Source organism: Siniperca chuatsi, linkage group LG6 (assembly GCF_020085105.1).
Source record: "Siniperca chuatsi isolate FFG_IHB_CAS linkage group LG6, ASM2008510v1, whole genome shotgun sequence".
Taxonomy (NCBI): Eukaryota; Metazoa; Chordata; class Actinopteri; order Centrarchiformes; family Sinipercidae; genus Siniperca; species Siniperca chuatsi.
In genome coordinates, this window is record NC_058047.1 from 20,158,289 (window position 1) to 20,172,744 (window position 14,456).

Below are 14,456 nucleotides of genomic sequence, written 5' to 3' on the forward strand. Positions count from 1 at the left end.
AATAGTCATGGACTAGCAAGGCAACTGTAGCACAATACTTTAAATGGTAGGTGTCTGAAACCCCTCTAAAACCTGGTTTAATAGTGTAACATAACTAACTTTCTATAACTATTATTTAAAAAGTAAGCAACAATCAGTTTGGTATTATTTATTAAGAGTTTAAAAGTCAAAGCTATTGAAAGTGGGCTGGCAACCCACCAACTGTCATCAGATTCTGACTCAAATGTTGCTGATTGGTGCATGGAAATGTGTGACATCACCTTTATCTAAATGAGTCCTGCCCACTTCAAACCAGTGAGGAGACCACAGAAAAAAACAGTAATACAGCTGCTGGGTGAGAAAATACATTTACAGGGCCTTCAGTGTTACAGCAACAAATATTCAATCATTCAAATGTTCAAAGTGCAGCCATTTTTTTAGAGCAGTATTAAGAGCAGTATATGAAGATCCTAATTGTTGAAGGAAGGATGGAAACGCCATACACATTCTTAATGTATTTTTGACTCCAAATGTTCACATATTGATTATAAATGTCAGTCCACATTCAGAGTGAGCCATAGCTGACTGGTCACGCTCACAACTGTCTCAGGGTCTGTAAATGACAGGTATTGCAGACACATACAATCCTCCCAATCCAGAACAGACTGATCCTGGATCAGCCCTCTCTCTGCCAACTTCATCACCAGCAGGGCTCGCTTGATTGTCAGCCAGTTGTGTACAATGGTTGTCACAGAGCCTCTGTGATTGAAGAGTGGGACACGTGGCCCCCAGAGGAGCACCTGAAGCATGGCCACCATGTCTGTCATCTGTGGCTCATTGCTGTCACTCTGGAGCAGAGAGGCCAGATAAAGAAGCCCCCTTCGGTATGAGGACATGGACATAGTTGGAACTGAGCCCAGAGATCTCAGGCTCTCTTGTGAGTTGAGGCAGTATTGAATTAGGGCTCTAATTTGGGATTTCATGTAGGTGAGGGGGTGAGGTACAGCAAGAGCAGATGATAGCAGGGTTATCACTACACGAGGGGAACCGTGTGTCCTCCATAACATCTGGATCTTTCCTTTCTTCTCTGTCTTTTCCCACTCCATTTCTTCTTTCAATCTACTGGTCTTGAGACCTTGCTTCACTTCAGAGACATCCTGTTCTAGCTTGTTTTCTCCCTCTTCCTTCTCTCCGTTGGGCCACACTAAAAAGATCTTCTGAGGTCTGAACTCAGCTGCAGTGGCACTGATGTTGCACAGATGTTGTGAGCCCATTAAGATCTGCAGCAACAGAATGCATACCTGTCTGTCATAATCCAAACAATCTGTGCTCTGCAGCAAGCTGCTATCCTGAACAAAGTCCTCTAGAGTGGCGTGTGGCAGGTCTCTCTCAATGCTAAATGAGTGTCCTTTCTGGAGGAAAGACTGAACTGAGGGCAGATTAATGTTCACAAGGTCTGTGGCATCCTCAGTGCTGCCTCCACCTGTTGGTTTAGCAGCAGTACAGTCTGACTTAAAAGGATGAGAGGGATCTTGAGTTTGTAGAATGCTGGAATCATTCTGCAGGATTCTGCTTGGGTGGAAACGAGCAATAACATCTTGTACATTGACATGCGATGGCTGGTGTTTGGTGTGGGCCGAGGAAGCTTCATCAGTCTCTTTGTGTACCTGCACAGAAAGACAGAAAACAGACACACTCATAAAACTAAAGTCATAATCAAGAAACCCTTGCCTTGCAATAGTATTTAGTGTTAGATATGAAAAACAAATCTCTTCTGGCCTTCCTGTTGCAGTTGTGACACCTGATGACAGTTCAGAGGAAGTGTTTCTGGTACCACAAGGCAGTATCACAGTTGCCAATGTTGATAAAGATCATGTTTGCATTACTGGTTGTGCAATGTGCATACCACTTTGCTTTGGACACAATTTCAAGTGCAATGTGACTGCAAGTGAACATAGTATATCAACATATGAACATTTTAACAACATGCATTATCATACAGAACATACTGTAAACTGTGTGGAGCGAATTAAAGAGCTGTAACATTACCCTTAAACCAAGCACCCTCCCTGGGAGCTTGGGACTGTGCAGACCGTAGTAAACCGTGTCTCCGATCTGCTTTGGCTCGCTGCCCTCACACAGCAGGAAATCCTGAGGCTGGTATGAGCTTACGTGCCTCTCTGCTGCCTCTCCCTTCAGCAGGATCCTAGCCTCCACGCTCTGTGCCATACTTCTCAGAAAGAGTAAATGGTGATGCTGAATCTCCTGACAAACAACCCTCTGGTCCTCAAAGCAGCTGAAAAGGTAGGGCAGATGTTCGTCTGGGGTGTCAAAGGACAGTTGGGACAACGACAGCAAGGGGACATGACTCCCTCTGACTGGTTTAAACTCACAGAGGAGTGTCTCCTCATGGAAATAGGTGTCGGGTATAGGTGCCAGCATGTACAGGGGGTTGTCAAAGTTTTGATGGTATCTTTGCAGTGGAGACAGAGGAGAGAGTGGAGGCCCATCGGTGACAGGGAGGGAGAGGGTGCGAACTAACCTCTTCTTTGGAACAGGCGGCGGGGTGCCATCAGAGAAAAATCTCACCTGGTGTCGGGAGGGATCTGAGCAACACGGCGAGAGGGATTTAGGTCATACTTGAACAGTGAGCAAGAGCAATGAACATGCAATAGTTTGGACACACCATCTGTAGAATTACAAAGAGAGTCTGCATCCACAGTGGCAGAGAGCAGTTTGTCTGACTGAATTATCAGTCATTGTAACAGTCGGAATGTTACATGCATGTCATTGAAAGTAAAAGTTTCAGACGGTTACTTCCTCTCTTTCAGTTCTCACGGAAAGAAGAACTGAGAAGAAACAAACCACGTGTTACAGTATGTTATGTCTTTTCCCATCACACTGAGCTGCATATACGAGCTGTAGATTTTTTTTTACATTTAGTACATGCGACTACTTTCCCTCACTTGTACTCACTTCATCATTCTGTAAACCTACCGTAGCGCTGGTGTATGGGGCACCGGGCTGCATGACAATCAGTGGGTTCAGGGAAGACATCGTTGTATGCGTAGTTTTGATGCTGGAGTCCAACAGTGCTGAGCATAACACAGTCAGACTCCACACTGGAGCGTCTGAAGGACTGACTCCTATGTAAGAGAGCAGAATAACAAAAACCTTTACCCTTCTGCCTATGCAAAATGCATAAACAGACTGCAACTATTCTCCAATGGAAAGTTTGCGAATGCAAGAAGTGTCTCTGATAGTTTGAAAAAGATTTCTGTATGTCTCTTCACAAGATCTTATGTGTTTGCTGTGGTGCATTTTACATTTAAGTGCATGCACTGCAGGACACTTGACATCACCAAATAAAGGATATGTACATGAAATATCTGTGCAATCTCCTTTTATCCCAATTAATTTGGATCTTTTAAGGAGGGTTCTGTGATTATTCGACCTAATGAAAACCCAATAAGAGAATCTGTAGAATAATTACAAACGTCTAATAAGATCTACAAGAGACAGTCAAAATATTTGGCTTGTTGGTCTTACCTGTGCTGTTTGACAGGCAGCACTGGCGGCTGTTCCTCCACTCTGCTGCCAGCACCAGACGCCATCAGGAATCGACAAAGTTACAACACAACACAAACTGCTCCTCCACCTCTCTCACACTTTACTGCTGTCGCTGAACACAGTGTATGTGAAGCTTACAGGTGGCAAACTCAGCGCCTCCCCAAAAGACTTCCCTCCTGTCAGTTACTCCCTCTGCCTCCTTCTCTCTCGTCTGTGAAGTCAATTCTCTGCTCTTGTTATCTTTTGCCCTAATCGTTTTCAGTCTGCTCTTGAGGTTGGTACCGGAAAAGTAGCATCTGTTCTGAGGGCAAAGCTGTTCTCTGAGCTAACCTCAGCCTGACAGAATGGGGAAGAGCAGTTATAACAAAGCCACTTCAATTTGCACTCTTGTTTTTTTCAGTCGATCTACATTCGCCAAGTCCAGCCTCAGCATGAACTTCTCTCTTATGGATGATGCAGTTTGAGCTTTTACACATGCAATGCCCTCCTCAGGGCTTGGTGCTTGTCTGTAGAAGCTTTTGCTTTCACTGACTTTAAAAGAAAAGGTAAAATATTTAAGCAGATAAAGACAGACATGACTTACCATGTGCATATCTTGCACAACTGGGAAATTTTGGACAAATATTTGTAGTTAGACACTTTCATTTAGTGAATGTAAATTTTGTATGCCCTATAAATGATGACATTTAAGGAACACTTATTTTAGGGAGCATTAGTCTATGAAAAATATTAAAGCCATCTACTTGTGAGGGGAGCTTTTTTAAGTAAGTAACTTTTAGTTTTATAATAATGATTTAAAAAAAGACACAGACAGCTCTTTCACTGGGAGGTCAGAGCTCAGTCCTGCTCAAAGACACTTGTCTTGTTGGTTTGGAATCACTTTTTTTTCTAGTAATAAGACTAGATTAAATCTGAGTCTGATAATTCAGACTAGGATTTAGATTTTATAATCCATATCTTAAATTAGCGTTTTTTTCCTGCATTTTTCAAAACCCAAAGGCCAATATGAGAATAGTTTTGATGCCAAAAGTCAGGATAATCAGGATTTAATGACATGAAGGCTGTTATTTACAACCCAACAAGACTAAGAGACTACAGCCATGCTAGCAGCTCTGTGAGGCTGTACTTAGGTAGCAGTTCTTTGAGCTAAATGCGAACATCAGCATGCTGACATGCTCACAGTGACATTGCTAACATGCTGATGTTTAGCAGGTATAATGTTTACCATGTTTACCATCTTAATTTAATGTGTTAGCATGCTAAGATTTGCTAATTAGCACTAATCACAAAAGTACACCTGAGGCTGATGGGAATGTCATTAGTTTTGCAGGTGTTTGGTCATAAAAAAGTGAAATTCTGACCTAATGATGTTGCTGGATGAAAAGTCCAAAATTACAATTCAACGTGGTGGACCAATGCGACTAGCATGGCTAAAAATGCTTTTATAATCAACAAAGAAATCAAGTCTCACACCATGATACCACAAACTGACAATGTGCGAAAACCATGTGAGTATATACAACTATAGTGTCCAATTTTAGATATCATGATAGATGCAACAACACCTGTGTGACGCCAGTGATGCATACAAAACTCCCACACATACATGTCTAGTGCAATCATTATTTTTGCTTTTGTGCTACCTAGAGTGTATTCTTCAGGTGGAGCGTGTGCTGCTGAAGTACTCCCATCCCAGAATGACTCACACATGTTTTTCAGTATCAGTTCTGTTATATTTATACCACAACGGTCACCATCTCATTGAAAAACATGATGACAATGTGTAAACATGTGACTCACAATGAAGTGAACCCAAGTGCATTACCAAATGGAAAGCAGCCTAATAAGGAGCTGAAGAGGAGCTTTGTCATAGAACATCTGCATGTGGTGTTCAGTGGGGTGTTAAATGCTTCTCCTGCTATAAGTCAAAATGTCTGCTGCACTAAAACGATAAAACTGGTGACAGTCATCAAGCAAGTCAAATCCAAAATATGAAGAAGCCTATTGTTGCTTTTGGGTTCAATCAATCAATACCACAGGAGAGAGTGACATTATATTTGGCTTCCAAAAGCCGGCACAACCGAGAAGGTTTGGGAAGCACTGGTAAATGAGACGGTGTAGTCCCTCATTCGTCCAGGAGTGTTCTATCGTAGAAAAGGTTTCAGTCGTATTCATCTGGACACTGTTTTCAGAATTAAACAAACGTCTTGATTCTGAAAACAGTGTCCAGATGACTACGACTGAAACCTTTTCTACGACTGGTAAATGAGGTTATTTCCGGTTTGTTTGTATGCAGTCCATCAATTAGTCAACAGATATATACACTGAGTTGCCAGTTTATTAGGTACACATAGCTAAAACTAATCCAGTGTAATACAACAGCCATTGAAGGTCATCATGTTCAGTTTTTGTTGAACCTGTTTTAGAGGTGTTCATGATCATTTTAGAGGATGTGGTTTGTGGTGCTGTTGAACTGTAGTGCAATATATTGAGAGATGTTTATTTTGTTGACCCAATTTATATCATTGGGTTAGGGTCACTGAAGATAAATTAAACATAGCGTCAACCTTATCCTCATGGGTACTCCTGCTTTTTTAAAGAATGCATTTAAGTGACTCAACTGTTTGTGAATTAAATGAAAGCAGAAACCATTATTTGCCTTAAAACATTAAGGTAAAATCACTTACGTCATGCACATAAACAAACAACATGGCGAGTGATTATTTATCAGATCACCTTAATCTATATTCTTGTGTTCAGGGACTCACTCTTGTATTCTCCCTTGTCCTCCTCTTAGAGCAGAGCAATCTACGTCACAATGACATTTACCCACTACATTTCACTGTGTGGGAAAGCTGAGGCAACAAGGACGCATTAGTTGACCATCATTAAGGGCCTCTCCACTGAAGCTCTTCATATGCTAAGGAGCAAGGAGAGCTGCTTGGTTTCTCTGTCTGAGGGACAGCGCACATTCACTACTAAAGCTTACTGTGGAAACTATACAGATGTATTCAACAGGGGGCTGAATAGGAGCAGACAGCTTGAGAGGGAGTGACATGAAAGTGGTGAAGGAATTCATTAACCTTAAACACATGGCTGATGGGAAGTATTCACTCTGTCCGTTATGAGAATCTTAAAGATGACCCTCTGTGCTCCTCAACACAAGAAACAGGAACTTATGAATAAAATAAGACCATGAAAGACTCAAATATAATACACACAACATTGCAGTAGTCTGTTTATGTTGGTTTATATTTTTAAGTGACAACAACTGGTATGTTTTTCACGAGTTTTCACAGCTCAATCGTACTGCCATACTACTGTCTATGGACACAAGGCAAAACTTCATAAAGCGATTGATGGCAAGCAGCACTTTTTTTACATGAATAAATGCACAATATAAACCAAGTTAAGTTGTATTAAAACACGTCTCCTTGGCATTGTTGCAAATCCGTCCTATGATTTCATTCCTAATGGCGGGAGGTGAAGTGTTTCCTTATAACCTCGTAGAAGCGCCGCTTACTCTTGCTGTCTGGGTGTCTGGGTGTAGAAGAGGATGAAACTGTAGCGTTGATGTAGGAGGCAGAAGAAGCTTTTATCTCCCCCTTTACTGATCTTCCTTTTTTCTGTGAGTCAATTGAGTCTTTAGACAGTCTCTTCTTGTCTCCTGACAGGTGAGAGGAGTTGCAATTGTTGTCTACTGCCCTCGTCTCTGGAGCTTTGCTAAGACAGCATGCAATCTCCTCGTCCTTGTTTAAGCGCCGTAGCCCAGCTTGGCAGAGTAGTGCCTCCTCGCTCGCCATCTGTGGGCTCTGGCTCAAGGTGATGAAGCCGTATGGGGTGGTGACTTTGGTTAGGTGTGGCAGTGAGAGCGCGGCTCTGCTGGCAGGGTCCAGGCAGTGCTGGGCATCGGTGTAGGAGCTGGGATAGGACGCCTCCCTCTGAAGAAGCGATATCCTCTGGGTAAATGGGTCTGAGACACTCCGCTCAGCCCTGCGGTCTGACAGAAGCCGACGGAAACCTGAGGATGATGTGAGCATGGAGCAGGCAGAGGAGGTAGATAAATGTGACTTTGGCTCAGTCCCAGAACTCCCTAAGCCTTCTTCTGACTCTGCACAATCCTCCTCTGTCTCTTTATCCAATGATCTTAAACTGTTCTGCACAGACAGACTTGGTATAGTGAACTGTGGGATGCTGTCAGGTGTCAGAATATTTTGAAAAATATTCTCCCGGCTTGTCAGGGAGTCCGATCCGAGAGAACACTTAGAGGACTTTGCACTGCTGGTAAACCATAAGAGTGCATGGATCCCTGCGCTGCTGTGCCTGCGTGCTGTGTATAAATTATCTGAAGCTTTGTTTCCCCTGCAAATAGCTTCAATGCTGAATGTCCGTGTGACTGTGTTCTTATCCATCATTGACTGTGTTTTACTCTCTTTGCACACAGCCTTGGTTGTAGATTGGCAAGAGGAGAGATGACAAGCAGCTTTTATACTATTCTACTTCCCAAATTTTGTCCTCCATCAAATGCATCAACAGATGCGTAAATGTGACGAAAGCCAGAGGCGGAAATGGTTACCAATTAGGGAGCTTGTCAAGTATGGAAGCATAATGACGGGCCTCTCTCTTAAACCTGTTCATATGCTAAGGAGCAGACGGAGATTTTTGGGAACTAACCACTCTACTTGTCATGGTTAAATGATTTCAGTCTACTTTTCTGTGTGCAGTAGGGCTTTAACTATTGACTATTTTCATTGGCGATGAATCTGCTGATTATTTTCTCAGTTAATTAATTGTTGTCCGAAAATGGTGAATAATGCCCATTGCACCTTCCTAAAGCTGAGGATGACGTCTTCAAATTGTTTGTTTTGTCCAACCAAAAACAGCAAATCTGCACAACTGAGAAGCTGGAACTTGGGAATCTTTGGCATTTTTGTTTGAAAAAGACTTAAACCTAAACTTAAAATAGTTACTGTTGAATTTTCTGTTAATCGATGAATTGACCTCTCTAATGTGCAGCAGGACACACATCACTGTGTAACTCTGCATGACACAACAGCACAAACGTTTTATTCTCTCAGGAAGAAAACACCTTATTATGCATGAGCTCTCACAAAATTATAGACTCATTTGGAAGTTTTTTATAAATCTCAAATAAAGAGTTGAAGCCTGCAACCTAATAATGCTATACACATACACAATATGTACAGTTCTCTGCTCACACTTTTAGTTTCAGTTTTTTGAATCGTTCACATATTTCACCATATTTGGAGATACATGGTTTTTGTGGACAGGAGGGTTATGAAAAGTTATAATCTGAAAAGTAACTAGTAACTAAAGCTGTCAGACAAACATATCTAACCTGAAACTATATAAACTATAAATAAATGCTGTTTAATAATTATGTAAATCTTCAAGATTTAAAATTTCATTTCACAAAAATGCAAAACATACTTTGAACAGTTAGTTTAGCATAATCAGATATTTCCCACTCCCTCTAAACTGTTTGAATACTAAAACACAGATATTTTCCCCCTCTGGTAGTGCTACAGAACACTGTATGCCAAAACAACCAGACACAAGAACAGTTTCTTATGGACAGTTAGTCATATAGTGTCAATAAAACTCTAACACCAAAACATCCACTTACTTCCGTTATAGATTATATTTTTACAATTTAAAATGTACCATTTTTAACATACCATCATGCACTGTCACTATAAATCCTGCATGCTGTATACAGTATATTGTATATAATACATGCATATACTGTACATAATCATCCACTTCATGTATATCCACTCAATATTTATTTTTTGCACTATTTGTATTGTATTGTTTACAACTCACAGGAACACTTGACTTGTATATAGACATTTTATTTATGTTGGTCATTGGTGCTTTTTATATATTTTTATACACACACACAGATTTATATACACACACCTACTTTTTTCACATACTTGTGTACTAGTGGTGGAATGTAACTAAGTACATTTACTCAAGTACTGTACTTAAGTACAAATTTGAGGTGCTTTACTTGAGTATTTCCATTATGTGCAACTTTATACTTCTACTTCGCTACATCTCAGAGGCAAATATTGTGCTTTTGAACTCCACTACATTTGTCTGACAGCTTTAGTTACTAGTTACTTTTCAGATTACAGTTTTTCATATCCTTCCTGTCCAGTGAAAACCATGTATCTCCAGATTTGGTGATTTTGAATGTGACTGTTGTGTGATAAACTGAAGTGTTCCGTTATGGGTTGAGAAATTCTCCTACTATATATAAATAAACTATTTAAACTTGGATCAGCTGGAAAATGCATCATCACATAGCTGAAAACTGGACTGTGTTTCTGAGCTCGTGAAAAGTTGACTTTTTAGAGATACTTGGTTCTCACAGGACAGCAGCGCTACAAACATGTGATGATCTTATAGAATATGATGCATTGCTGTAGATTAAACTACCCAACAGTATATGAAGTAGCATTGCAGCATTAAAATGCGACATACACATTAATGCAACAGTAACATTAATCCAGAAACATCAGATATAATAGTAAAACACAGGGACAGGGACCATTTTACTGCAGAATGAGTACTTTTACTTTTGATACTTTAAGTACATTTTGCCGATAATACTTACATACTTTTACTTAAGTAAGGTTTTGATTGCAAGACTTTTACTCGTAGTGGAGTATTTTCACAGTGTGATATTAGTGCTTTTACTTGAGTAAAGGATCTGAGAACTTCTTCCACCGCTGTTGAGTACATAATAGTCTTGTCTGTCCTATACCTTATTTGTCCAGCTTTGTTGTCCTTGTTCTTAGCTGTTATGTCAATTCCTATGTAAGTACATTAAGAGCAATGGAAAAAAAACTGAGTCAAATTCCTTGTATGCGTACACATACTTGGCCAATAAAGCTGATTCTGATTTCTCCATGTATGCAGACATAAATATATATTATCTATGTATATAAAATATCTCTCTTGCGCCTCTAAAACTGTAATTTTGTAAAGGAATGCTAGCTTGTGATGCTACAGCAACTTCCTGTTTACATAGTTGATTGCTCTTGATTGGACAGCTCTATAGACGTTTCCTAGCAACCAATTTACACATTCCCAAAGTTTTCACTAGCTAGCTAAGACATTAATTCTTAGGATGGACTTGACGTTCAAACTTATTACTAGATTTATGAACAGCTGGCACTGAAATTTCTTTGTGAAATAGATTTTGGATTTGGGAGCGAGACAAGATCATTTCATGGATTTCTTGTTTTATACTATGTGAGCGAATGCTGCTGCAAGGTCTTTATAATGTTCCTGAACAGTAGGCTAAGCTATGCTCCTACTTTAAAATGAAAATTATTTGTACAACAATCAATCATTACTAGTTCACTTAATATACAGCATTCATGATCATTCAAAATATTTTATTCAAATGTAGCATTATTATTATTTAGGTTCAATCGTTTTACTTTTTTTTACCTGTTACAGAACAGTAATGTCTAAAATCTAGATTTAGCTAATGTCTTGCAGTCAAACACAATCATGTGAATGCAGTTTAATGGTTAAGGTGGGGTTTCTGTAACCTCACAGCAGCAGCAGCGTTCAGTAAGAAGTTTTAAATGTCTGCATGTTACCAGTTTTTTGTTAAAAAATACACATTTTACCGGTTTTCATGAACTCCAAACCGGTCACGTGACCGCCATTGTTTGGCCTGTTGCAGGATAATTGGCGGAGTTTGCTTATTGGACCGCTCTGATTGCGCCAGGTGCATTTGTCCCTGTTGATTGGCTACACCGTGGCAACTTCAGGGTACATTTCACCCTCCAAAACCTGCACGTACTGTAGTCCTCCAGGTTCTACTTCTCCTCCTCTTCTTCCAGGCCCACCAGGCGTTGATCTTAAGCAAGATGACTTCAGAAATTTGTAGAGACACCGTGGAGCAGGAGCAGGCCGAAATTACTGAGGTAATGGTGGACGGACAAATCAAAGCAAGGTGGCAATTTAATCCATTTTTGCTGATAGCGATGCCTTCCTTAAACATCAATATAGATGGTTGTTGTGATAGTTTCCACCTGTTTTGTCTCCTCGCCTGCAGGGCAGAGTAGTGAGGAGAGACGGTGCGTTTCGCTCCATACTGCGCGGCGTCTTCTGGCCATTCGGCATCGTGGTACGAGCTGCAGCAGCTAATGCCTTGTTGAATAATTGAACCTATTAGCTTTGTAAACGACTTAAGGTGGCTCTCACTTACAGGTGCGTGCGTACCGCGGGTTTTGGTCTGTGCTGGGCTTCCGGCAGCCACAGGAGCGAGCCCTCGTCAGCCCCGCGATTTCCAGCCCTACACGCCAGAGCCTCGCCGGCCGCAAGCGCCTGCACAGGGTCACCCGTCTGCTGCTGTCCATCCTGCCCCGCTGGGTGCAGGGCGCCCTGGGATACCCAGTGTCCAGCAGCATTGGGCGCTCCCTCTCACCAGGTATGGCAGCTGTGTAGCCTAGTTGGTGAATATTTCGAGTTAACACCTTTTTAATGGTGTTCACAAGTGTAGGAGAAGCCAACGTGTACTACACTTTAACTAAACACTCCGAAGGTATACCTACACCAAGGCTGGACAATCACTTTATATCGAACTTTTATTTATATATATATATATATATATATATATATATATATATATATATATATATATATATATATATATATATATATATATATATATATATATATATATATATATATATATATATATATATATATATAAATAAATATATAATTTTAAATAAAATTAAAAAAAAAAAAAGTGCAGCAGTTCCTGAATGGAAAATGCTTCTTGGCCCTTGAGGTAACATTGCAAATTTCTGTCAACTAGGTTTAACTGTTATCAAGCAGGGCCAAAAAGAAAAGTAGAAGCCACAGAAGTACCGTATGATGTTACTATATCACCTTCTGATGTGAATGGAAGAGCATAGTTCTTCTGTATAGAAGCAAGGGAAGGGGGGCTAATTGAGTTTGTTTCCCAACAGAAATCAGAGTCTCTCCTACTAAACCTTGTGGAAAGGGCAGCAAGAGAAAGCAGGATGAGTTGGATGATGAGGAGGATGAAGAGCATCCGACCTGGGTGGAGGCGCTCACTCAAGAGATCGCTGATGATGACGTCCATGAGGAGGATCCTGACTATGAGGTTAGGAGCTAGTCTCTTCACTTAACACCTGTGCTGTAAACTGAATTATGTGGCCATACCCAAGGATGGGAAAGATGTTTTTCTTCATTTGATGGGAAATGAAAGCATATCAGTGTTTGCATCAGGATGCACCAAAAGTGCCTGACTTTTTCTCTGGTCTAAAGTATGCATAAGTATTTGTTCTGGATGTTACATGTGTTCAGTTTCTAGTGACATGGTAAAGTACTCTATCACCTGCAACAATACAAAACTTCATAATAATTGAATTCTAAAGCCTTTAACACAACATGATGCTGGATGGAGACGTCACGTTATCTTAATGCTGACCATTTCTCAGCCCAGTACTGTAGAGACGGACAGTGAAGAGTACTGCTCGCACAACAACACGGAAAGCGATATTGAGGTTCAGGGGAAAGGTGTGGTCATTATTGAAGATGTGAACACGGTAAGATCCATGGAGGTGCACACTTTAAATAACATACACAAACATGTATGGATAATGGGGCTCAGAATGATGCACTAATTGACTTTTGTGTTTATAGGATGTTGCGCCGTCCACTCCATCTGAAGTCTCTTGCCCTGCTGTTTAATGTGTCTATTGATGTTGTTGTATTGTTTCAGTGTTTGTTTGTTTTTTTTTGTTTTTTTTCTGTTTATATATGAATTCAATAAAACTGTCGTTTGCTGTGACATTGCAGTGGCCTTGCCACTAGATGGCAGTAAAGAGATTTCTATTCAACAACTGAGCTGAAACAATGTGGAAATTGGGAAAGTGCATCAGTATTTTGTACAAGGTATCTTTTTTATTTTATTTTTTATTTTTATTTTTTGGCCACATGTGGGGCAAGGTTCATTGGTCTGTACAGCACTTGGATCCAAGAAATAGTTGACTGTTTTGATCCTTCATGATGGATCCTGTGTATTTTGTAAGGTTTCCTTATAACACCACAAAAAACCTTCCATGTTCACCAGAGGATAAAAGGGTTTCTTTCCCCCCCCACTAGAAATGGAGCAAAGTTGTCCTATTTTGCCCTCTAACAACAAATATTACAAATCCACTCAAAATTCAGTGTGTTGTGTGGCAAAAAAAATTAAGGGCCACTTTTGTCACATGTGAATGACTCATAATAGATGAAAATCTTCATGTATGACCTGCACATTTACTGTATGTTAGGACTGACTTTAAACAATACCACTGTGACAGTGGATGAACCAGTACCATTTTTGACTTAAAGCATATGAATTTCAGTTGGAGTTCATCCAAGCAGAAAACGAGTGTTATCTCAGAGCTCATCATCCCACCAGCTCTCTGCTACAGGTGAGGGGGGGGAGCTGCTGTATGTGGCTCTTATGACTGGCATCAGGAGAGGCTGAGTGTAGTTTTGTGCTGCCCACACAGTCGTACCACTTCTCTCCATCTGCATGCGTGCAGTCTCTGCTCACTGTTGAGGCTGAGCTGTACTTATGGGAGTAGATGGCAGGCTACTGTGAAAAGCCCCACAAACCTCTTGAAAATGACTGAACCAGCACTTGTCCTTGTCCAACAATCAGCAGCCACTTGCCCACTCTAGATGAGATGCTACCACTGGCTCCTAAGTTGACACTGATGGTGGAGCAGAACAGATGATGGTTAGAGTAAAGTTGTTTTTTGCAGTTCATCTGGTTTAGATGCAAATTGTACATTTCAGGATGAATGTGAGAGGCTGGCAGAAGCACTTATCAA

The 14,456-nt window shown here is 40.7% G+C and overlaps 2 protein-coding genes across 2 annotated transcripts; one reads left to right on the forward strand and one right to left on the reverse strand.

Annotated features, from left to right (window-relative positions):
* Positions 1-133: 133 nt before the first annotated feature.
* peak3 (PEAK family member 3) lies at positions 134-3,883 on the reverse strand. Its single transcript, XM_044199408.1, has 4 exons — positions 3,529-3,883; positions 2,977-3,125; positions 2,029-2,585; positions 134-1,646 (listed from the first exon to the last, which is right to left on the reverse strand). The coding sequence occupies exons 1-4, from the start codon at positions 3,591-3,593 to the stop codon at positions 534-536; spliced, it is 1,884 nt and encodes a 627-aa protein (XP_044055343.1). The 5' UTR covers positions 3,594-3,883; the 3' UTR covers positions 134-533.
* A 7,478-nt stretch (positions 3,884-11,361) lies between these two features.
* Positions 11,362-13,423, forward strand: org (oogenesis-related gene). Its single transcript, XM_044199708.1, has 6 exons — positions 11,362-11,522; positions 11,654-11,725; positions 11,809-12,028; positions 12,576-12,733; positions 13,071-13,178; positions 13,276-13,423. Exons 1-6 carry the CDS (start codon positions 11,466-11,468, stop codon positions 13,321-13,323), a joined length of 663 nt encoding a protein of 220 aa, XP_044055643.1. The 5' UTR covers positions 11,362-11,465; the 3' UTR covers positions 13,324-13,423.
* Positions 13,424-14,456: the final 1,033 nt, after the last annotated feature.